General features: G+C 41.0%; 1 protein-coding gene across 4 annotated transcripts; it reads right to left on the bottom strand.

Annotated features, from left to right (window-relative positions):
• Window positions 1-665: 665 nt before the first annotated feature.
• On the bottom strand, window positions 666-23,523 carry ST3GAL5 (ST3 beta-galactoside alpha-2,3-sialyltransferase 5). Of its 4 annotated transcripts, none has more exons than XM_066185340.1 (7): window positions 23,294-23,523; window positions 12,208-12,316; window positions 10,484-10,598; window positions 8,111-8,454; window positions 6,520-6,706; window positions 4,525-4,683; window positions 666-3,339 (listed from the first exon to the last, which is right to left on the bottom strand). In XM_066185340.1, the coding sequence occupies exons 1-7, from the start codon at window positions 23,370-23,372 to the stop codon at window positions 3,076-3,078; spliced, it is 1,257 nt and encodes a 418-aa protein (XP_066041437.1). In that variant the 5' UTR covers window positions 23,373-23,523; the 3' UTR covers window positions 666-3,075. The 4 variants fall into 4 exon arrangements, with proteins under 4 accessions (XP_066041437.1, XP_066041439.1, XP_066041440.1 ...); XM_066185342.1 differs by having other exon boundaries at window positions 12,198-12,316; window positions 23,294-23,381; XM_066185343.1 differs by lacking the exons at window positions 12,208-12,316; window positions 23,294-23,523 and adding an exon at window positions 10,105-10,141 and having other exon boundaries at window positions 10,484-10,573.
• Between the last annotated feature and the right edge of the window lie 1,559 nt (window positions 23,524-25,082).

Genomic DNA, 25,082 nt, shown 5'->3' on the forward strand with positions numbered 1-25,082 from the left:
CCACAGTCAGGCAACTCCTCCTTGTGCAACTTCCTGCACAGGAACCATGAAAAAAACTCAGCACCAGAATAGATAAGGCAGATCCCTGGCTGTGATAGCTCCTAGGAAGAGAGTTACATAGAGGAATTTAATGCAGAACACAATGGCTTTATCACAGCTCCCAAACTCTTTGGTGACTTTTTAACCAAACACTATTAAGGCCTATTTACAAAGGATGATGCAGATTCTTTGCAAAGCATAAATCTGTAGAACAGCAACAGAACACACAGAGCTTCGTTCTTATCTCACTTCCAGCAAGGCTGAGGCACAGAGCAGAAGCTGCAGTGTTTATACCATTGTAGGAGACACACCCCTGATTTTAAGGCCAATGCTATAACCCAGTCCAAAATACTCTCATCTGCATTAACGTCAAAATCTTGGAAGCCCGCAGTTTGGTCAGTGTTGAGAGGGTTTCTCTCTTCCAAGCACCAAAAACATAATTCCACTGACAGGCATTAAAAAGGCATAAATGAACAGAGAAAAAGTTACCAGCTACCACATCTCCCCTGTTTGGGGGTATGTGAGATTGCATCAAGAATTTCAGCTGCATCAGCAGGACAGGTAAAATCCTTAATAAAGGCGGGAGAACAAAGGGCAAACTGAGAGACAAATACATAAATAGGAAGTGGTTTTATCAGTTTATTGCTTTTTGCTGCCATTTCCCAGAGTGTCAAGTCTGCACAGACTACCATGGAAAACAAGGTTTTATCACAAGCCACAAAACAGGTAGGAAATCTAATTTTACATCCACACAATTTGCAAATTTGGCAGTAAATATGGCATCTCCAAAAAGCTATTGGCATTGACATTAATCAACTGATTATTTTTAGGTTGACAAACAAAACAAAGTGGGGAGGGACCAGGTGCTCAGAAACACAGACTTCTGGTGTATTCAAGACATCCTCCCAACACACACATTCTGAAATCTTCCAAAATTTCATTAGTACTAAATGAAATTAAGGTATTCTGCTTCCAGTTTAAATACCAGGAGAAAATAGTTACCACATTTTTAATAATATATTAACTAAAGGACTATTTGTATAAAATTCTTCACATATGAAATTTTTAAATTAAATAATATAATATACTTTCCAAAAAAAAAAAAAAAACAAAAAAACAACACAAACAAACAAACAAAAAAAAACCACCAACCCCAGACTAGAAATTTATTGCTAGCATAAAAATTAACACTTTTCATGGAGGAGGAGGCTAGATTAATATTATTGCTCTGAACACAGTGCCAGACAAGAATTTCTGATTTTCAAATTTGTTCAGCCCCCACAACTGACTTTAAAGGATGTGCAGACATGCAGGACTCAGGAAAGATGAAGTCCACAACTTTCTTCAGTTATGCTTTATGATCTGATGTCCTTTTATTGCCTCTTAGTATAACAGCGAGCATCAGGCTGCTGCTCCTGCATTCCAACATTACCATTCATTAGATCTTCTCTCCACAGAATAAAATCCCAAAACACAACCACCCTAATCTTGTGTTTTCACATGACTATCTTTAAAATTTGGAACTACAAGTTCATTCATATCTCTGTCCATAACAAAGCAAAGTGGGAACATTCACCATGTGAAGAGTCCATGACTGTGAACCATGATTCTAGGCCAACCTTTGATTTGCTGACAAGCTTTCACTTCCAAAGGAAGCTTTTTTCACATACTGTGGATTAACAGCACTCCTCAGTGCAGTCATATCTGATACTCTACTAATAACAAAAATATTAACACAATCTTGCTTACAGATCTGCACAGCCCAGTGCCTTTGCAGTGCACTGATTTCCACCCCCAAGAACATACATCTATAGCTTTCTTTTCTCTTTTTGTATTTTAAATTTGCTGTTTTCAGCAGTTATCTACCTTGGTACTAGATTATGCTACTTTCTTAAATTGACTTTCTTCTTAACTTACACACTCCCCCAGTTACTGATTTGGGGAAAAGCCAACAACTCTACCTCTCCAATTAAATAGTCAATACTGGACTTCAAAAGGCTTATCAGCATTGCAAGCTATTAAGGTGACAATATCTACAATTAATTACTTAAGGATCATAAAATTACATTACATTCATTACAATGGAAATTGTAACCTAATCATAGACTTTAATATTGCTGAATGATTGATGCAAACTGTTTTACAGAACCAGCAATTCTCAAGTCACTCAAAAAATAAATTTTAAAAAAGAGGCAGATTTTGTATTAATTCCACTTCTTTAATTGGGGTAGCTGAACTCTGCTGCAAATCATCTAGTTAGAAACATTTAGGCAGGTCTTCAGGAATGGAAATGACAAACGACCTGGCTTGGGTTAAAGCCTCCTCCTGGCTAAATCCTCTTCTGGAGTGCCCTGGGCCCAAATGTGCTTCACAAAGCGGGATTCTAACCCCAAACATTAATACATCAATGGCTTTCATACCAATCACGAACATCAAAGTACTTACTACTCAGTTGTTGCCACAACAATTCCTTTTCCTTCAACTCCACTCCCACATTTGTCCTTCACCCCCAAAAAAAAGGTATTAGCAAAGGAATATAAATATTTGAGGAGTATATGCAATACCGAAGTTCAAGACATGAAAGACTTGAGAAGCACATGCCTTTCTTTTCCCATCATGCATGAAAAGAAGTCAAGATATCAAGAACTGGATCAACAAAGACAGTAGATCAGGGGAGAATAACTCTTGTACACTGTTAATAATAATTCATAATTCAGGCCAGCCATGTGTGTTCCATATACATTTGAAAACAAAAAAAATCTGCTTTTATTCAGACAACTGAAAACATTAAATACTTTAAATGGATGTCTTTCAACTCTGAGTCATACGTACACAGCTATTCACAGAAACGTGCAAAGTAAAATCTGACAGGGAAATTAATTTAGAAGTCCGACAGCTTGAACACGACATTAAAAAAGGCAGCAGGGCCTCCACATCCATTTCATATATACTTGAAAGAACTAAAGAGAGGGAAAGGGTTGATCCAGCTGAACCTCTGGAAATTTAACAAATCTTATCCATGCTGCAAGTCAATCACTAGCTGTCTTTGCTGCAAAACTCACAGTGTATCCCTCCAGTGAGGTCTTTGACAACTTTTTCTTTGATCAGTTTTTGCAGGAATTTTGTTTCACCTGTCACATTGTGCATAGGTTGCAATTTCATGGCAGCCATGCAGAGATTGTTGTAATAGTGCAAAGGTGTGCTGGGCTGATCCAGGTGATATCCAAATCCTGCTAAGCTCACTTCATCACATAAATGTGTGGCCAGAACAACTGCTGTGACCCCAATTGTAGGTACATTCTAAAAAGGGAGAAAAGTGAAATTTGCTCAGTTCAAACATACTGTCCTTTACCAGGTTTATAAACACTTTACACAATTTAATGACTTTGTCTATTCCCTCTCCTCATTTAAAACTGAAATAAATTAAAACTACAACTAAAAATCAATTCAATGATCAAGTAAAACTAAAAACTCCAGGGCAAAACCCTGATACAATTTAGGTATTTGGCTTTTGGCTGTCAACACTAATTTTTTTTCCTGTGACGGCAAGATGCCCTAACACTGTAGTTAAACTGCAAGTGAACCTTCACTTCAAACAGTCAAACAACTCCTGACACAGAGTTAAATTTGACATTTCTTGATGTACACTTATTTAAGTCTTGAGCAACAACAGGCTCTGTAACAGTATTCTTCACAATATGACTTTTTTCACTGAAAAACCCATGAAGAAGGCAAATTTACTATAGTACCATTAAGATACTCAGCTTGGTATATTATGTAATTTTGATAAATAAATGTGAGAAGATCCTTCAGATATTTGTGCAATACTCTTATGTGCTTTCACACAAAATGTAAAAAAATGGTGCTTAGTCAGTATTTTTTGTAGTTCAAGACAACTAGTGACATCCAATTTCTCAAACACACAATTAAAGTAACAAAAATGCAGTGTATGATTAAACCAGGCAATTCATCACTCTGTACCAGTGCTGGAGCAAAGGACATGGAGGGAGGAAATGCCCAGCAGCTGCTACTGAGCATTCTCTGGCAGACACAGCAATTCCAGCAGCTGGAAGGCTGCTTTACACTGGCCTGGTTTCCAGGCTCTCTCTGCCTTCCCTGCAGCTGGACACACACTTGGCTACAGCTGATGGCTGGTTTGGCTTAACAGGGCCATTTTTACCAGGCTTAACATACATCAAATGCATGTTTTTAAGCACTGGAATGAGTTTATGTCTCACTGCATCTGAATGCCATTTCATGTCCGCATACACAGGCAAAATAGCTCTGAAAAGGTGAGCTGAAATCTTACTTTGACTTTGCACAAGAAAATACAAGAGTCTTTTGAGAGCACAGTAATTTCCTTATTATCTGAGACCAGCTTTGAAACTGCACAGACAAAGTAAAAAGCCCAAAACGTTTTTCAATTTATTTTATTTACCTTTACTCTATTTTACTGTCTTCTTTTGGTGAAAGGAAACTTCTTACCTTATCCCAACCCCAGAATTTTGATCGAGGCTCAGGGAACTGTAAAATGTCCAAAGCTGTCTCTTTGATAATGACTGGATTCAGAATCCGAAACTGCTTTGATGCGAAAGGAATTTTCTCAGCAACTGCCCTCCAAAAGAAGAGTCGCATCCACAGAGGCTAAGAGAAATAAAAAATATAGGTCAGAGGGAGACTGACACAAACACAGTATACAAGTTACAGGATTCACCAGTGACCCTAAAAAATTTAGCAAAGAGTTTATAGTTAAGGTGATATGGAAATATCAGTGTACAGATGAAGTGACTGACCCAAAAGAGGAAAAATCTTCAAAGTACCTGGAATTGCAGAGAGGACATCAGAGGGAATAGTTGTTTATTCTGAATATTTGACTGCACTTTGTGTTCATCAGTCAATGTATTTATCAGCACCCATGGGTTCTTTGGGCTACCCCAGCACAGCTGAGCAGGCAACAGTATTTAAAGAAATGGGGAAGGGAACCACAGTTTCCCACAAACATTAACCAGGTATTCCATAGCAAGCACTGGATTTAAAACAATTGTGCTCAAGCTCTGAAGTGATGTTGTTTGACAGCATCCACCTAGTGACAAAAGCAACCCTTCAGAAGGGCATTTACACAGGACTCAGAAACTCAGATTCTGATCTCATGCCACTGCAGTCAGCTAGATGCCTGTTAATGGAAGAAAAAGTATTACATCACACTAATTCTTACAAGAATTTCCATTAAATGGGCAACATTAAGCAAATGATAAAACTGATACAGCTCCAACATACACCTGTATTTTTTTTTTAAACAGGCTTTAAGGAACAACAGCTTGAACTGATCAAATACAGGTTGCAGTGCTCCCATTTTCCCAACCATGCTCTGGATCAGTTTACTTCAGTACCAGTGCCTGCACAGAGAGCTGAGCCAACTGACAGCTGAGTATTTCCAACAAGTAGAGTTGCAGTTCACAGAACCACAGAGCCACTGAAGTTAGACAGAGCCTCTGGAGATCACATGGTCCAACTCCCCTGGCTCAACCAGACACCTCGAGCCAGATGCTCAGGACAATGTCTAGATGATTGTACGAAAGATGTCCATGGATATTCAACTTGACAAGCTCCCTTTTGTCCTATCACTGGACACCACCAAAAAGACTCTGGCTCCATCTTCTTTGCACCCTCCCCTCAGATATTTATGCACATTAATAAGATCCCCCACAAGCCTTCTCTTCCCTAGGCTAAACACTCACAGCTCTATCAATCAGCCTTTCCTCATGGTAGAGATGCTCCAGTCCCTTAAGCATTTTCCTGGTTCTTCTGTGTAGTAGTAGACAGTCATGATAAAGATATAACAGACCTCCTTATATTGTAAAAATCACAGAATTAAGAACGGGATTTGGAGTACCTAAACTAGCATAGATCAAACTTAGTTAAAAGACTTGACAGGCCTTCTTCTAAATCTTTCTCAGTAATTTTTACTTGCTGAAATTATCTGCCTGCAGATTGAAAGAGGTGGAAGCCACCAATTCACATTAAGTTGGAAACATCAAACCCTTCCAACCTCATCTTTTAGGAACATCAGATAAATGTTCAATTACATGTTAACTCCATATATGCCCATTGTAGCAGTACAGACTTTTAACTGCTAAAAAAATGGGCTGGCATTCAGAAATCTCATTTCTATTTTGGGCTCTGTAGTCATTGAAACCGAATGTGAAATGAATTCCACTTCAGTAAACACTCAGTATGTCACGTAGCCTGGTGCAAGCCACCAGTATCTCCACAAAAAGGAAGTGTTACAGTCAGCATGGGGCTTCAACACAAATGCTGGTCCAACTGTAGCTAGGAGACAGAGCCTAAAAAAACCCCACAAGGTTATATATAAGACCCTCAGCAAGATAAACCAGAAAGTAACAGATCAATCAGCTTCTTAAAGCATTAGAAAACAAAACAAACAAAAATACAGGTAGGTAAGACTGTCACATTACATACCAAGGTTTCATTTTTTACCATGGCATGAAGCCAGTTGAAATCAACTCTTTTAAACAGAACAGCCACAAACAAACTTGCAGGAGGATACTCGTGTTCAGAAAGGGGGGCTCCTTCAGGGTAAGTCATCCGAATTGTTGTTTTGTTACCAACATGATCCGTGTAGCCATGAACTGGTGCATCATTTAACCTGGGGGAAAAGAAACCCACAATGGAGAAGTATTAAATAAACAGGTTACAATCTCATTAAAATATCAGACTCTAAGCAAAAACTTGTTATTTGGCCCACAGATTTTTACCAGAACAGATGACAGCATTTTCTCACAACCTCTATGTTCTTGCCTCATGCACTCTTCAAGCCCTTATCTTTGGGAGGAAGCCAATTCTATTTCTAGATTAAATGCCACAACTGCAGAACTTTGCAAAGAAAAGCTTGAAGAGTAAAGCAACTTAAGACAGCATTGCAGAAATTCATATCTATTGCTTTGCGTCAACTCAGAGAAGCTTAAAAGTGGAAGAGGAAAAAAACATACAGAAAGTTGCCCGTGTTATCCTTTTCATATATATTTATATATACCCACATACGAGTATTCCACACAAAAGTCATTCAAATTATCCCTCCATTGCAATGTAATGGATCCTGTGGGTCTACATCATTCCAGCTCACCAAAAACTTCAGATGCTGGCACACTGCTGACAAGAGTGGCATCATCTCCCTCCTTGTGTTCTGCAGAAGAGCTCAAGTCCTGCAAACTTTTCTACGTCAACAGAAAAAATCACCTTCATCCTGCCAGCCCTAATTTCAGAGGACAGCTAATGCAAGTTCTCTGCCCCTCTACATGCTAACAGATTTGTTTACCTTTGAATAAGGGCTACTGACTCAATGAAATATTCCCTAAATAAGAGGAGCAACCCTTAGTTTACAAAACAAGTTGGGAAAATGCTTACAATAATTTTATTTGTGACTTTACATGATTCAAAACAAGGAGCTTTAAACTCTACTGTTCAGAAGGCATAAATAAAGAGCATGTAATTAGGATGTCTCTAATCATGGCAATCACTGAAAGCAGTCACTGACTTCGTAAAGGTAAGGCAAGGTTAGTGTTCCATAAAGTGCATAGGCAAACTGTGTACTGAAACACCCGAAATTAATTCTTATTGTGTTTGAAACAGCTGTTATATATAAAAAAAAATCTTTCAAATAGGCATCCAAACTAGCCATGGGGAAAAAAGCAGAGGTGAGTCCTTAAGTCGTGAAGTTTAAGATTTGGAAGCTTTAAAATGTGAAAGGATAAACTCAATACTGTCTACTTGTCTGTGATGTCACTAGTTTCTATCTAGTTTCTGCCCATGTGTGTTTTGTACCTGAAGTCCAGAAATAATTACACTGAATTCCTTTCTTGTAAACATGTCAATTTATTTTGCTCCTAACACTTCAAATTCCACCAAGTCACAAGTAAATTTCTCAAAACCACTTTCAGAAAGTCTTTCTTATAAGTTGCACCAATGTTGGAGATATTTTCCCCTTAACAAACAATGCTGGATCGTAAAGTAATGATGAAGTAGTTGGAGTCCTTAAATGGAAAATACATACCTTATAACAATATCAAACTGATTCAATAAGTGACCCAGCTCTGATCCATGAAGAATTCCACCACTGCCAACAACGACACAACGCTTACAGTGCTTTGATTTCACATCTTCTGGTAAATCGTGCTCAGGTAAGAGTTCAAGAAGATCTTTAAGTGTATCAACAAACTTGTGAAATCCAAATGGAGGTTCGTATTTAAATAAAGCTTCATCTTCATTCATATTTTTCCTTACAAAGGGAGATATGTCCATGCTGTATTTGTCTGCAAACAACTTTCCCATCTCTTTTTTCACGTAAGAAGGTCGGCACTGCTCCTGCAGTGCGGCTCTGGCAAATTGCTGTGCCCTCTGAAACAAAACACACAGAATTTCAGGCAGGAAAGGCAGCTGCAGGAATGCACAAAGCCCTCAAGAATGTGGCCCACCAGCTGACCACCAGCAGTTTAGCAAACACAAGGGTTATAAAGAAAGCTTCAGTGTGGAAGTACAGCAATTTTAAAGCATTAACTCAAATGTAGATATGAGCCAGTGCACGGTGAAAATCTGCATGGGAATTCCTCTCCTCTCAATCCCTTAAACCTAGGTATGAGGTTCTCTAAAGAATGTATTAGGCTAGTAGAAGTACTAAGTGAAAATGAGCCCTTCGTACTACCATTTGCAATACAAAAAAAAAAAAAAAAAAAAATCTATACATGCTTCTATCTCTCCAGTTCAGCAACAAGTGGAATTCCACTCTGCTCAACTGCATGACCTGAGCTCTGCCTGTGGTGGGATTCCACCAGAGACGCATCCATTGGGTAAAGGCTGTGCAACAGCAGCTGGACTTGCTTACTCATCAGAATGAAGCAACGCTTCTTCCATAAATATTCCTAAAGTGCTAATGACTAAAATATGACTTTAAAAGGAATGCCAGGTGGGGGTGTTTTGGACCTTCTCTCAAAGACTAGCCACCAAAATAAGAGACTACAGTTTCATATTGCATGAAAAGGATTGAAGTGACAGACAAAACTACACATTGATCCATCTCATAATAAAAACAAAACACTTAGTGTACATTTTTAGAAATCTGTAGCGGCAAGCTGGTATCTGATGTAAAAAAGAGAAACAGCAAAGGTATTACTTTTATCAGTTAAGATAAAATCCTGTTTGCATCATATCTTTCCCTATCAACTCTGCTGGTTTTTCCTTCACTGTAATTAAAAAAAAAACCATGAGCAAACACAGGGGTCAGAGACAAAACTCAAATCTACTGCTAATAATTGTGTGTATCTGAGGGAACAGGGAGGGAAGTTCTGCTGCTGGTTTTTTGGGGGTTTTTTTAACCATGATTGACCTACAGAACTTCCTCTACCTGTTATGAAGGTTTCAGCATAAACACCACATTGGGCAAAGCACGACTGAGGAACTTCAGGATGTACTTCTTGAGATAGCAATAAACACAGTCCATGAAGTCTTCAGGTTTGCTTGGTTTAATGTGTTAGTTCTTCAGAATCAAGAATATTATTGAAAAAATAAATAAGTCAAACGAGAATAAAGGGGAGGCAAAGAGGCTCAGAAGGGGAAAGATATGCACAGAAGATGATGGCAGGAGGGGGAGATGCACGTGCAGGAATGCTAGGATGAGACTGTCTTAAGCCAGTTTCTGCTGGAAGTTCCCTTTTAGGATTGAGACATTCAAAGACAGAAATGTAACAGCCCTAAGCCAGGTAAGTTCCGTTATAAAGTGCCAATAGAATAAGTAGCAAAGGTTTTAGTGGTGTTTGTTACATGTCTTTAAAAGCTGTATGCAAAACTGTAGCTAAAATAAGTAGCTGCTACCTTGAATGAATAAATGAAATAAAAGCTGCACCCTCCTGGACATTTGCCTTGTGATTCTAAAAACATCTGAGCAACTACAAGGGAAAGCAGACTGGGAAATTGGCTTAGGTGAAATTAAAAAAAAGCTCTTTGGTTTAATATGTTAAGTTTTGTTTGTTTTGGTTTTTTTCAATACGTTACTTTTCATTTGCATCAATCTTCTGATCACCAGTGTCATCTGCAATGACACAACGGGTTGATGACATGTCCATTTCAAATGTTAAAGCCACAGTTATCTAATTTTACCCCTGAAAACTCAGTTTCTCTATTTGTTTCTGTTATCACTTTACAAGAACAAAAACCAGTATGTCTATGGTATGAAAAGAAGCAAAATATACTGCTCAACAGAATTTCAGCATTCTAGTTCTTTGTTGTAAAGCCTTATAACTCTTACAGTGTCAGTTAATAACTGACTTTAATATTGTCAGTTAATTGACAATATAAAGCCCTATAACTCTTATATTGTCAGTTAATAAATAACTTTCAAGCCAAGTGAAAAAAAAAGCCAAAAAATACTAACCCTTATACGATCGGGGTCCACATATGGCATTTGTGTTCTGTCACATTCCTCAAGGCCAAAATGTAATTTGAGGATATAAAGGAAGCACCCTCCAACCACAAACAGTGCAAGAATTCTAAAAACAAACAGAACAGTGAGGGGTAGGAGAGAGAAACAGCAAAAAAAAAAATCTTTTTCTGATGTCCAGTCAACTATTAAGTCAATATTTTTAAGCAAATTTAAGACAGTTGAACTTCATGTGAATACTTACATTTGAATCAAACAAACAAACAAAAAAAAACCAACCTATTGCTTTGTTCACTTCAAGTCTTGTATAACTATTCAAAGTTATCTGCAGGAAAGTGTGAACACATACAGATGCCTGGATAAGGGAAATGCCTGCACCATATACTTTAAATGCATTTCTGATGAGTCAAATAGTTCTCCTCACATAATGAAACCAAGAGTGACTTTCTTTTTCTTCTTTAAAGGTTATATCTTGGAAAAGATACTTCCATGCAAGCTGAAAAAAAAAGGCTGGAACTTCAAACTGCATGATTTTGGGCCAATGGCCACCACTGAAACAAAACTTTTGACTCACTGACAGGCCAGAATGCAGAACTTAGATGCTCAGGCTGAAAAGCCTTAGTTACTTACACCCCAAAACATGCAGCAGAAAAAATCCAACCAGCTTGAAAAACTGAGGTACATAGACTATTCATATTTTTGACCTACTATTTTCTCATTCCTAGGGAATATCACTGTTGATATCCAAGAAGTCACTTAGCTCATTTCATGTTTAAACCCATCTGTAGAATACTTACATCATTATTTAAGTTTGTGGTTGTTACTCAATTATGTAGTTTGAGCTTTCTTATTGATTTTCATTTCCAATTGTTTCCTAAGGACTGGATATTTATTTCAATGTCTTTAAAATGTACAAGTTATTAAGTGCCCAATGCCTCTTGAAACTCTTTCAGGTGAAGTTAATACAGATTTCCAAAATTTTTTCTTAAAAAAGGCTTGTACTATATGAACTAATAGAGACAATCCCAGCACTCAGTGTGCAGTACAGGCTGCAAATAAGGTCATCACTGGAAAGCAGTAGTGCTCTCACATCTCACTTCACTAAATTACATTTTCCACTGACAGGTGATCTAAGAGCTTCATTAGCATATTAGGCTGCAAGCCCTGGAGATCAACCAACAGGCAGAAACCAGGGGATTCACAGCTGACAAATGAGGCTGGTTTTCCTCCAGAAGTTTATCAAGTATCCCCACATTCAGCTGGGGTTGCACCATTCAGGTTATATCCACCTGTGTATGTAACAATTTGTCTTTGGATTTTTAAGCTTTAAGACCTAAAAACTCATGTAGCAACACAGTAATGAACATTTTAGGTATAAAATAGGGTCCTGGAGGTACATGTGCACACACCCTATAATTCTAATTTGATGTCAAGCTATAAACAATGGAGTAAGGTTTTTGATGTAGCATTCCAGAAGCCTCCATAACAAAGTAACTATGTGAAAACACCTCCCCAGGATACCCACCCAACATCCACTGGCCTTCCATTCCCAGAGTTATCGGGATGTACTGAAGTCTCAGCATTATTATTTTACCCTCCATTCACAGCCTGTGGTAATCCCATGCCTTGATTTCTGCATCCATTTGGTAATTGCCCAGGTTGGGGGTAGGACAACTGTCCTCCATGTAGCTGTAACAATGACACTTACTTGCGAGTACCTTTTAAAAACCAGCTTGGTCTTTTCATCTTCACGTGCAGCCACATTGCACGATTGCACAGGTGAATGGTCACTTTTCAGCTTCACACAGTTACTGTCACTCAGCATTGCTGTAAAGTAAAAAAGAAAGAAAAAGTTACCATAGCTTTTGCTGAATTGAAGGAAAGTTCACAGGATTCCCATGGAGTGACGACTGTTTCCCAGAGAAGACTGCAATTCTTAGTTACTGTACCAGGAATACTGAATTGCTCCTGAGCTCCTTGTGATCAAGAACGAACTCACTTCAGCTGCATCACCAGAACATGATTCTAAAAATGTTGCCACGTCTTTGCATTCTTCGTAAGCCTGAAGTCTAATAATTGCCGATTACATCAGTTGTAATGTCTGATGTAATTGGCAATTACTCTGTCAAATACTTTTGTTTGATCTGATCAAGCAATCTAAACAATATGCTCAGGGTATTCAGGATCCCTGAATCAAATCCCTATGCTATACTTCCTGCTAGGCTTCAAGGATGAAGCATGCAGAACCTGTACAAGCCATGGCCAAAACGGGAGCCCATGTTTCAAATCATCTCCCCAGTTTCCCCAAGACCAAGCCAACACTTCTCACCATCACTGGTCTGAATCTACCACCAGCCTCTTCAGCAGCCCCAACAACATGGCCAGCAACTTCAACAGCAGGCACCAGAGAGGGTGTGGACGGAATTTCTTCCTGGCACACTGCAGGACCGGGACGCTGCCAGCACCAGGGAAGCACAGCAGCAGCTCCCTGCACAGAACATGGGAGTACCCAGCAGGACAACACAGTGCTCATCCACAGACGGGCAGGGCACTGATCATTAGCTACAAGAAGCAATCTTGCTGCTCCCACAATTTCTATTAGCACATTCCAATAATGATTTTGGGAAGAAAAATGCAGGCTGGCATATCATCATCATCCATGCTGCTGCCAGTAACCAAAGATGTGAGAACGGAATCCCCATGAAGAGCCCACCCATAGGAGCCTGCTGGTTTTCCCAGGGAGAAAAAGGAACACAAGCAAAGGTTTTTCCTGTCCTACCCACCTGAAGCAGCATGCCCTTTGATCAGCCAACCACAGAAAGGTGCAGCCTGCTCCTCCACAGGGGAGGATTTCAGCCCTGCTCCTTCCTTTGATCTCAGCACTTGACCCTCTGTGCTCTCCACGGCAAAGGTGTTCACCTCATCTGTTCTCCTGCCAAGAGTTCTGTCACAAGAACTTCTAAAGAAGAGCAAGACTAAGTGAAGGTTTTTCTCTGGGGATGATCTTCCTCATTCTCTTTTCCACCTCTTTTTCTTGTTTATGGTGATATGACCCATTTGAATCAGCCTGTATTGCCACTTGAGAACACTGTTTGATTAGACAAACAAATGATGTTCTTAAACACCAGGATGAAGGAGCTGAGAAGAGAGAAGGACCCCCTCCAGATATCAAATCCAGACCACTGAAATTTCAAGGGTATCTAATTCAGAAGATGAGTCAAAGTCAGTCTCTTTGCACAATCATCATTTCTCAGTAACAAATTTGATGATCAAAGTAGAAGGTCAAAAGTCAAAAAACACTGAGGGTGGGACAGGGAGAGAAAAAGATCAACAATAGCATCTGAAGCCCTCTGAGGAGCAGGCAACAGTCAGGGTCACTTACAAATGATCACAACCCACAAAACAGAGCAAGGCAGGAAAAGGAAAACCCTAATGGTTTTCACCAGCAAGAAACTTACCTCAAACAGAAGTAACCTGGTTATTATGGCATCACTAAGAACCTCAAATTCCTCACCTATTTACTAACTGCATACACTCTGAGCTGTCACCTACCTGCAGGCCTTTGTTACAGCCCCTTTGAGATCTGAAAGCACTGTAAAATCTGAAGTCAGCACCATCACGGTTGTCTTGAAACAGGGCAAACTGAAATTTAAGGGGTAAATTACATCCCTCAGTCCCCTAGAATTCTAGAAGTTAAGCTGGAAATCAAATCCAGTTCTTGTCTACTACACAACCTGTCAGGACACCAGGACACAGGACAAAACAGCAGGTCACAGGGAACCTATCAGCTAACCTAATAGCTCCTCATTTTCTCATGGCAACACCTTATCTTTATGGGCTTCATCTATATCACTGAATAAAACCAGCACTGTGGTGCAAAACTGCGTGTTGATACCACCACCCCAGTCATCCACATGGCTTTGCTCTCAGCTAGTATTGGCAGCAAATCATTCAAGTCCACTCAGATAAAGATATCATAAAATTTGTTACAAGGACCATATCCCACGGTCAGTTATGGATCAACAACTTGAACTGCTCTACCTTGAGATGTTCAGTGCCAACTCAGCAGGACTTGTACCACCACCTTTTACACCACAAATCCTTCCTGCCACACTACACAGAGAAGTCAACACAGCAACTCTCATCCAGGACCTTGACACTGTCAGGATGCAGCCCCAGTTCATGGAGCAAGATCACACCAGCACACAATAGGAGCTGTGAACAGAGGATGCAGAGTGAGCACAGCCTGCAGACCATGTGGAAGCTCCAGGACTGCTCCACATAGAACAGAGAGGACAATTCATCAGATCACCTCAGATGAGACTGCCTCACACCAGCATAAACATGAGGCACTCAGCACTGTTTGGGAAAGGGATGGGATCACTCACCAACACGAATGGCTCATGGCAGGGATGAGACCACCAAAAGCTGCTGGAGGACAAAACAAGGCAGCAATTACATCTGTCAGCCCCACAGATCACAAACACAGCTGGGGAGAAGCATAAAATGGGACTTTCTTAAAAATGAAAAAGCAGGAAACAAGCTTCACCTATTTTCACTAGAGAACAATGCAGGTATTAATTCACTCTCAGGTAAACATAAAGAGGTAACTTGATCATAGTCCATAGGAACCTAGGTCAGAACGGATTTTGCACAAAAGAATCAGTCAAACTTTGTACCAGGCTGTAACAGATCTGAAAGACTAAGAAGGGACTGAACAGTGATGAGGACAGAAGGGAATCAAACAGGAATGCAAGACTGCAATAAGCTAGCGTTATCCAAAAGTGATCTCTGCCTCTGAGAAAAATAAATTCCAGTTGTTCCCTGCTTCACTCATCCAGGATGTGCAAAAACAATGAAACAAAATTTAATCACCTCAACACATCCTTTCCAAGTCCAACTCTCAGTATGCACAATGATATTTTTGTTACATAAACAAGTAACTCTCAGTTTTCATTTCCTTTGCAACAGTTTATTTCAGTTTGACTTTTGTCAGTTATGATCATGACAGATGGTTCCATTCTCAAACAAGTCAATATATATAGACCAACACATAAGTCAAAATCCATCTGTCCAGCACAGCATTTTTTTAAAATTTTTTACTAGGGCTGGATCCTGCACTCTTATTCAAGTCAATAAGCCCTTCTACTGGCTGGGATGGTGTAAGAGCCCTCAAAAGAGCAAGGTGGCAATAACAAACACCTTAGAGTGCACCTTTCCCACAGTCCTCCTGAATTTAAAAAAAAAAAAAACAAACAAACAAACAAAAAAACCCACCCTCCAAGTTTGCACAGAGAACCAGAGCCGTCAAGATTCCAGGAGGATCAAACAGATGTTGCATACAAACACCATTACATTCTTTCAGGAAGGTGCCCTGCAACAGGGCTTGTTTTGAGAGGCATAAATGCAAATGTCTCAATTTATGTACGAAACACAGTTCAGTGGCATTGAGGTACTACAACCACATTTTGCATTGACATTTCTATAGCTACTCATTGTGGTGTAATTAGTAAGCACTTGGGGGAGTTAAATTTGTTTTATCTACTGAACTTAAGTGATCTGTGCAAAGCTGCTACTAAGGCTAAATTGTCCATTAATACAATATACTCCAAAGCTTTTAGTGGTGTTATTCTTTTCACCATGACTTACTTTTGTCTCATTGTTATTCTTAAGTAGACAACATTTCCACACTTGGAGTATTCCAGAAGCAATTCATTTAAGCCTTCAGGAAGTCTTTTCATGTGGGAATGCTAAAAGCTAAAAAGCAGCATGTAGCAAGTTACACATAACCACTGCCACGCCCTGGAAAATGCATTTGGTTATGTTCAGCACCTGGATTTACCCAGATACAAAGCCCAGGTCTCTCAGCAGGCATGGGGACAGGAGCAGACAGGCACATGAGTGCGGGATGATGCACACAACTGCATCCTCACCACGTTCCCATCAAGCCCCCAAAACCACAACCCCAGTGAGGTGCTGCTTCCACTTAAGCTTTCCCCTCTCCCAGTACCACCAGGAGCAGTGGAAACACCCAGCTTTACAAGGCAGTCAATATCAAGGTCTTGCAGCACAAAGCAGCCTTTGAAGTTCATGTAACAAGATCAAGAAGCTTGTAGGGCAAAGCCCCCAGAAAATGAAATCCAAATGTCACCCTTATGCAAAGGAATTACGGATCATGAATGGTGGGGTTCCAGCAGGCATTGAAACAGAAGCTAAAACTAATGCAAAAGTACCCAAAAACCCACCTGCTCACTTCATGCCTCTTCCCCTAAATCAGATACACATAGATTACTTGAACATATTTCCAAAATGAGTAAAGGGTAAGATGAAAGCTACTTGGTTTTGAGCAACATTTGTTTCAAAAGTGAAAGGCAAAGTTGAAAAGCAGAGAAGGTGTTTCCACACAAGAAACTTGAGCAAGGCACTCTACTGAGATGTGGTCATTATCCAGTAATGAATTCTGTATGAATTTCCTGTTCTGTGGCTTTTAAACAACAATAAAATTCCCACAGATATACTGCAAAACTTCATGTAAGAAGTTAGAAGAGAATAATTAAGATAACTTAAACCAATTACACATTGGTTTTCGACACATTCAGAGAAAACAAATGGCAAAAATTGACAACAACAACATTAATGTCTGAGACTACTTGCAAGAGTTGGGCTCTTGAGAAGATTACACATTTCAATATCCTCAGTATGGACCAAACAGACAAGTTATTAATTTTCATTAAGGTTTTCAAAATTGATACAATATTTTAAGAGAATGTCATTGATTTAGGTCAAAACATGAAGAACAGTTTGGTGATATTTACAGTTAGGACTGGTTTTGTTTGCTTCTGCAGGACTTAAATCCACAGCAATCAAAATGCAAGGGCTGAGACATTAAAAAAAGGGAATTAAAGGAATGGTTAATTAGGTGGCAGCTTTTCTGGTTTATGTTTCAAAGCCAGTCACTAAGCAGAGCCTCTCAGCTGATACCTAAGAATATGAAAAATTTAGAATTCTTCATCTTCTGTTCTACTTTAAGACCATCATTACAAAAGTGGTTCAAAATTCAGTATAAAATCCTCCCAATTCCTTCCTACATCCATCCCACAATCTGTTCACTTCTCTTTAAAAGGGCAAACACGCCTTGATTCAGGGAATTTTTAAGTATTAGGATTTTTGTCAATTAATAAAACTGCTAATCATCAATTCTAATATTGGAAAGAACAAAATAACAAAATAAACACTGTCTCTTACCAGCTTACCTACTGTGGCATAGGAGGCCCACAAACCCCCCAAGGTGTCCCTACTCAGAAACTGCCTCCCAAGTCTCCTTATCAAAGCATGATACCTCCAGATCCTTCTCATGTTTTCAAACGTCATCATCTCCTCATGGGAAACAATAAACCATAAAAAAGAAATTTTCCAAATAACCTCTGTCTGTTTATATAAAACATGATAGATAAATCTTCTTAAACCAACAGTGGATCAAGCCTTATCCCAGTAACAATTAGGGGGGAAAATGGTAATGCAAAGAAAAAATTGCTGAAGCTAAGGAGAGTTAGTTGTGTACCCCACCGTAAACAAAGGACTCCAGAGCTACAAGTGTTGTACAGTCAAACTGCTGCCTTACAACTGCAATCCAAGGTATTTTCATCCATCCAAAACACTGAGTATTTCTTAATATAAAAACAATTTGGAAACATATTCCCTTTTGACATGAAGAATTTGTTATTACGAAACAACCAATCAGGAAAATATACAAACAACCTCTCGCAAGAGGCACTCCAGAAACTGCAGTGCAGTAAGGGACTGCCTGGCTCCCATGGAATCACAGGATTTTCCAGTTCCAACCCCCTGCCATGGGCAGGGACACCTTCCACTATCCCAGGTTGCTCCAAGCCCTGTCCAACCTGGCCTTGAGAACTTCCAGGGATGGGGCAGACACAGCTTCTCTGAGCAACCTGTTTCCAGGCCTCGCTACCCTCACAGTGTTAATATTTCTTCCTAATATCCAATCTAAGCCCTCTGTCAGTTTGAAGTCATTCCCACTTGCCCTGTCACTCTGTGCCCTTCTCAAAAGGCTGGGTCATGTCCAGCCTCTCATCTACCAGCTCCCCCAAGTCCTTCTCCTCAGGGCTAATCTCAATCCATTCTCTGCTCAGCCTGGATTTGTGCTCGGGATTGCCCTGACACAGCTGCAGGACCTTGATGGACTTCATGAGGTTAACTTTCCAATGACTTCTGCAGAAGTGAATCCAAAATTTTCAGCTGAATTTTAAACACAGGTTTGAAAGGTCAGGAAAGCTAACAACCTGCCCAGATGTTGAAATTAGATTTAAAATCCATACAAGGAAAGCAAGACACCTTTCATCCAGATGGCCCCATTTGCCCATATTGACAAAATACTCAGGAAAAGTGGGGAAAGAAGAACAGGCAAGTTATCTCAAAGGAAGGAACTATGTCTGATTGGAAAATCTCCTTCTGTAACACAATGAACACTGAAATACCTTCTTAAAGGATTTTTGTTTATTGGTACATGACAAAAATCATTTAAAGCCACAAGCATGAGGAAAAATCCCAGTGATATTAATGATCTGAGGGAAACTTACTAGGAACATGATAAAGCATGAGAGACTTTTGTGTTATGATTTGTAGCAACATATTCACTCTTGGATGTTCATCTTCAAATAATTTCCTGATCATCATCCTACCACTTCCTATCACAAGACATAATGATTCAGCATCTGGGGAGCTGTTGCAGATTAGGGACTGACATCTTCTCACCAGAGGAAAAACATGAAGCTAAATTTAAAAATTACAGACTTCTACCAATTATTTCTTCATCTACCACAGTAGATAAAATCCCACAGTAAAGTTGGCGCTTTAACATATTTAGACACTTGAGAAACTTTCTTGGAATATTATCAGCTTAGTGCCTACTACTACTGAATGAAAAAAGCACTTGACATCTGTTTTATTGAACAGAGTCAGTTGCTTTGGTTAATTGAAAAATACATCTGTGACAGCAGAAGAAAGCTTAGCCGTCATAACTGAAATATGGTTATAAGCACCTACAACAGGACATTGATTACATGCATAATGCATCTTACAAAATGAACTTTGGCCAGATAGGCTTTTTTATCAGACAATAAAAATTTCAAACAATGCTATCTGTACAACCTGCAGTTCATTCGGTCAAGATCCATTTTCTTCAGAAGATGAGAACTTATTGCTGAACCTTGTTTGTGTGGACACAATTGGTAAAAAGTAAAACAAGGAGCAAATGAGAATTTCAGAGCAGTTGACAGAAACTCTCAAAGGCACCAACAGCATGATAGGTGAAAATTATTTTTCCTGGAGCCAAGAATACCACCAAGCAACATTAGTGCCCTAGAGGCATCATGATTTTTCTATCCTTGCCTTGTGACACTCTACTTGTGTTTTCTTCTAGTAGTTTAATGGGTCACTCCTACATCCTCTTTGCAACATCAACCACTAACTCATAAAATTATTAACAATTTTACATAACTGTGTCTACTTGAGCACTCTTTTCCTTTAGGAAGGATACACATAGTTAGGCTACCATTTGCCGTTAACCTTGGGTCATCCAGATAGAAAATCAAAATAAATGGTTTCAAGCTCAAATACGGTCCAAATATCAGCTTAACTAGAGATCCTCAGAGTGTAACACCATCACTTCCTCTCAGCATCATTCACAGGAAGCTGTTTGGACATTAACAGTGCCTGTTAAAATAATAGTATAGGGAAAGAACTCTTACTGAGGTTTTAAATGACAGTTCAATGTTCAAAACAGGGATATTCTCTTATTTTCACATCTGCCTTAGCACCCTCTTCTCTAGTCAAACTTCGCAGGCTTTTCTGTGAAACCTCTTTCAGGTCCTCTCAAGTGAGTAATAGCAAAAAAACCATAAAACAAACACAAGAAACATCAACAAGATGTGCTTCAACACTTAAGTGGGCTGCTGATGCTTTGTGACAGAGAAAAGCAGCATCTGAATATGGAATTTTTCTGATTCACAAATGAGCCATAGAAAGTCCCAGCCAAGCAGGAAGAAATGGGTGACTTAAAGTATTGCTGTTGTGAACGGCGTGCTATTAAAAAGTTAAGTTTATTTCTTACAAGGGAAGCTTTTAGACCCTCTTGTCCCTTTTCCTTTTGGAGCAAATCCCAGTCTTCCCTTCCATGCTGCTTGTGTAAGAAACAGTGGCCTGCCCGCTCTGGATGTTCAGAACCTGATGTCAGCCACTCCTCAGCATCTGCTGAAGCCCACAAACACACAGAATGAATGAACAGCAGCATAACAGCAGGCAGCTGCTACTCAAAATACATCTCCTCTTTCCCATCCTACCCCTCCACACCCACAGATCCACACTTGAGGAAGCACTACACCACTGCAGCACTCGGAGGAAGGGCCACACCGGGAAGGGAAGGGAAGGGAAGGGAAGGGAAGGGAAGGGAAGGGAAGGGAAGGGAAGGGAAGGGAAGGGAAGGGAAGGGAAGGGAAGGGAAGGGAAGGGAAGGGAAGGGAAGGGAAGGGAAGGGAAGGGAAGGGAAGGGAAGGGAAGGGAAGGGAAGGGAAGGGAAGGGAAGGGAAGGGAAGGGAAGGGAAGGGAAGAAGAAAGCACAGTGCACCAGGATATCATCCATCACCAGCTGGGTGAGCTTGTCTAGCCCAAGTGCAAGAGATTTGTGAGCCCCTGCAAGGAAGCTGAAACAAATTAGGTCTTTCCCCTTACATGAGAAGTTTGAGGAAAAAAATCTTCCCGAAAAGAAATGGTCTGAAAAGACAGGGCATAGCATTCATCTTTACTGGGCTAAGGAAACAGCAGACTGACATTTCATATGACATCTGAAATATGCAGCAAAATAGCACCAAACAACTGGTAATTATGGAACAATGTTAGCAGCATTTTTACCACACTGCCATCTAACATCCCAAGACATCATGGCAAAATCACACTTGTGCCTAGAGAAGCAAGAGAGGAGGTGCCAAAAGCCTCCCATAAAGAAAAGGCAAAAAATAAAATTGTATACAGCAAAAAACATTGCTGTAAACAATTTTAATGCTTAAGTTCTGAGCCTAAGACTTCAGGACCTAGCAGGCTGCAGAGAGTGCTGATGTGATGGGTAAAGGAAGAGCCTCTCCCAAGGAGAAGAGAGAGCTTAACTTATCCAGCTTTGCAAAACAAGAATAGAGAGTTTGTCCTTAGATACACCAAACCTTTCAAGCAAAAAGCACAATGTTAGCACACAGGAAAAAATAGACGTAAACAAAGAGGAACTACAGACAAAAGATTCCTGAGCAGCAAAGGAATAGCCTTCCCATTGGAGTAATGGAAAATAACAGACTATACAAGTTTTAAGGAAGTCTTTAATAATTTATGAATGACATTATCAGTGAAAGCTTCTTGTGACAGGGAAGACTCCTCCATGATCCTGAAGTCCTATGTCCAGTTACAGCTGTGTGGTTTCGAAGCACTGGATGTGCCTGCTGGGGATACTTAAACCTGTTCTCTTAGAGCAAGTTTCATTCAGACTTGCACGTAATTTGAAAATTAAACCATGACAAGTTTGAATCATTGTCTGGGTCTTTTTCAGTTATTTAGCCTTTATTATAACTCAGAAACTACTGAAGTCTTCCAGGGTCTCTTAATCTAAACAAACAAGCTGCCCACCAAATGCTCCAACTCTGCAGTAGTCTTAGCACGTTTCCCATCTGATGTACGCAAAGCAAACAAAATTGAACATTTTTAGCCCATTCTCCTCAGTAAAAGGAAGTTTCTGCTACCACACTTTGTCTTCCTACATCCTGCTCCTAACTGCCTGTCAATCGTTTGGCCAATCTGCTGGAACTCTACGGAAGGAAGGACACTAAACCCCAAAAAGTTGCAGGAAACCAGAGGAGGGATGAGCTCATTCCTCACCAACCCCATGGAAGCAGACAATGCACCAAAATGCTTTAGCGCGCTAACTCTCCAGCTCCATTTTGACCTCTTAAAAGAAATTCCTTGATTTTGGCTAGCAGAGAGCTTGGGAGATAGCTCAAGGTTTCCGGCTGCATGATCCAAAAGGGAGACAGTAACGTCACTGCAGCATAACAGATGGAATAACACGGTCTGCATGGCAAACCCCCCCCTCTAAACTGAATCGGCACAGTCCCATTGTAAGCTGCAGTTTAAAAACACGTATCCACTTCAGAAGCATAAAAAAGCACTTATGTCTACGAGTTTTCTTTATAGAAATAATGAATATATATCTTTATCTACCCTTTTCCCCAGAATGAGACAAAGCCAGACACTTTCCACCGCAGAGCTGTTTACATCCAGTAATTTTATGAACACACGCTAATCATTTCTCTAACTAAAGAGAGCTGCAAAATAAACATCCCTCCGCCAGCAGCCTTGTATTTTGATCTTACCTACTGAAATAGAAAAAAATAAATACAAAACAAATCACGGCACAAAGGGGAAAAAAAAGGAAACTCTTTTTGGCGTGTAGTACTGAAGCAAATGGAAAGGTTTTGGCAGTAACAGCAGAAGCCGTATCTGGTTTGCATTTACATCACTCCAAGCATGAAAAAACAGAATGCCTCACAACACGCCTGTCGGGACCCGCAGAGAAGCAGAAGCCTATAAATTTTATTCCAGAGGAACAACTCAAGACAGCCGCAGCTAAGACATCCTCTCCCTCCAGCCCAAGGCAAACACGACTTCCACCGCCCATCTCCTCCAGAGCCCACAGCCCCCACCTCCCCATCCCCGCTGTTCCCTGCCTGGAAGGGAGGGAGAGACCTGGAAGCTCTGGCGCTGGCGGTGGGGCACATCCTGCAGACTGCTCCAGCCCAAGCGCACAGGATCCACGCCGCCGCATCGGCCTGTGCCGGCGCTGACCCGGCTGCGCTGTGGCGCTGTGGCGGCGGTGTGGCGGTGTGGCGGTGTGGCGGCGCGGCGGTGAGCGCGGCTCGGAGCGGGGCGGTGCGGTGCGGGCGGCGCTCGGCGGCCCCGGCGCTGGGAGACGCGGGCGCGGGGCGGCCCCGCCGCAGGTAGCGGCGCCGGCGCGCGGGCGGGGGCGGCACGTGGCGGCGCGCAGCCAATGGGGGCCGAGCGCGGCGGCGCGCGGGGCGGGGGCGCTGCCCGCGCTGAGAGGCGGCGGCGGCGGCGGCGCTGAGGGGATGCGCGTGGGCCGCGGCTCCCGCTCCGCTCCGCTCCGCAGCTCCTCTGCGGCGGCAGTGTTACAAATGAGCGCTTTCTCCACCTTTTTTTTTTTTTTCCCCCGCAATAAATCGTGGGTTTGGGGATTTTCCCACACGCGCGCACAGCCCCCCAGCCAAGAGACCCTGCGCCCGCCACTCCCTCCTCGTGTCCGCCGCCTCATCTCGCTGCCGGTGCCTTCACCCGACCTCTGGAAAAATCAGGTCGATCCCTTCAAGTTACAGCGTTTTAGCTGTTTTTATTGTGCCTTATATTCCCAGGAGCTTTGGTGTGCGAGGGCTTTCAGGCCTCTCCGCAGCTGTTTTAGGGAACCATCGTTTTGTGACCCGACGCACCACAAAATGTGTTATGAAAAAAAAAAAAAGTGATTTAGCTGTAGGTTCGTGTAATCGGCTGCGTGACTTGCAGGAGAGGGGAAACGACCTTGCAAACCCATCTGACCATGGCCTTAGAAGTCACAAGTTGCACCACCAAATAAAAAGCTTGGAAACTACTGGAGCAGAGCCAGGAAGCCTGGGCACCGGATGCGGGAAAGCTGATGAAGCAGGAAAATGGATTAAGTCATTACAGTCTGTGTGATGCTAGGAATTTTTCAATTTTTTTTCGAATCTGATTTATTGTTATGGTATCTACAAATTGTTCCCTAACCTAGATGATTGATGCAAAACAACCAGCGATTCCAGACACAGCAGCTGCTAATTATTAGTGCTGGTAGTACAGTGCATAATAAACTGCAGAGGCCATGTCAGGAGAGACAGGGGAAAAGCTTCCCTTAAAGAAAGTGGGCTAAAACTGTCTCTGAGTGATATGGTTCAGTGAGAAGAACTGCACAAGAGCCAACATTTTCTGACCGGTGTATAAATGTTCCCTCACTGCAAGGGATGGATGAGTGCATGTCCTGAAGCAGGACAGTTTAGATGCTTTCAAATTTTATACAAGAAAAACACAGATATGTGTTCTGTCCTTATAATGGTCACTACTTCACAATTCCTGTTAAACTACACCTCTTGTTTTCTACAGTGGATGAGATACTGCTTCTCTGTTCTGTCGGCTGTTTGATGGTTTGAGTTGTAGTCAGGGCAGGTCCTTGACCACTTTTGGTATGATTCAAGAGAAAATATATACAAATCGGAAACAAAATATTCCCAACTCTATTATTTCAGCTGTTGGCACACTGAGGATTAGCTCTTATCTTTAGTCCTCCTCCATAATTGCAAGCAACTGTTCATTAGTTTGGACTCTCAGAGGAAGCCAGATGTAAATAAAGACCCCGACTGTACAGCCAGGCACACACAAGGGTGTCCAGGGCCTGTCACTTTAGGCTTTGGCCAGGAGACAACCAGGCTTTGCAAACAGCTGCAGCAGAGAT

Source organism: Chamaea fasciata, unplaced genomic scaffold (genome assembly GCF_029207755.1).
Source record: "Chamaea fasciata isolate MVZ Bird 193981 ecotype frontalis unplaced genomic scaffold, bChaFas1.0.hap1 SCAF_6, whole genome shotgun sequence".
Taxonomy (NCBI): domain Eukaryota; kingdom Metazoa; phylum Chordata; class Aves; order Passeriformes; family Sylviidae; genus Chamaea; species Chamaea fasciata.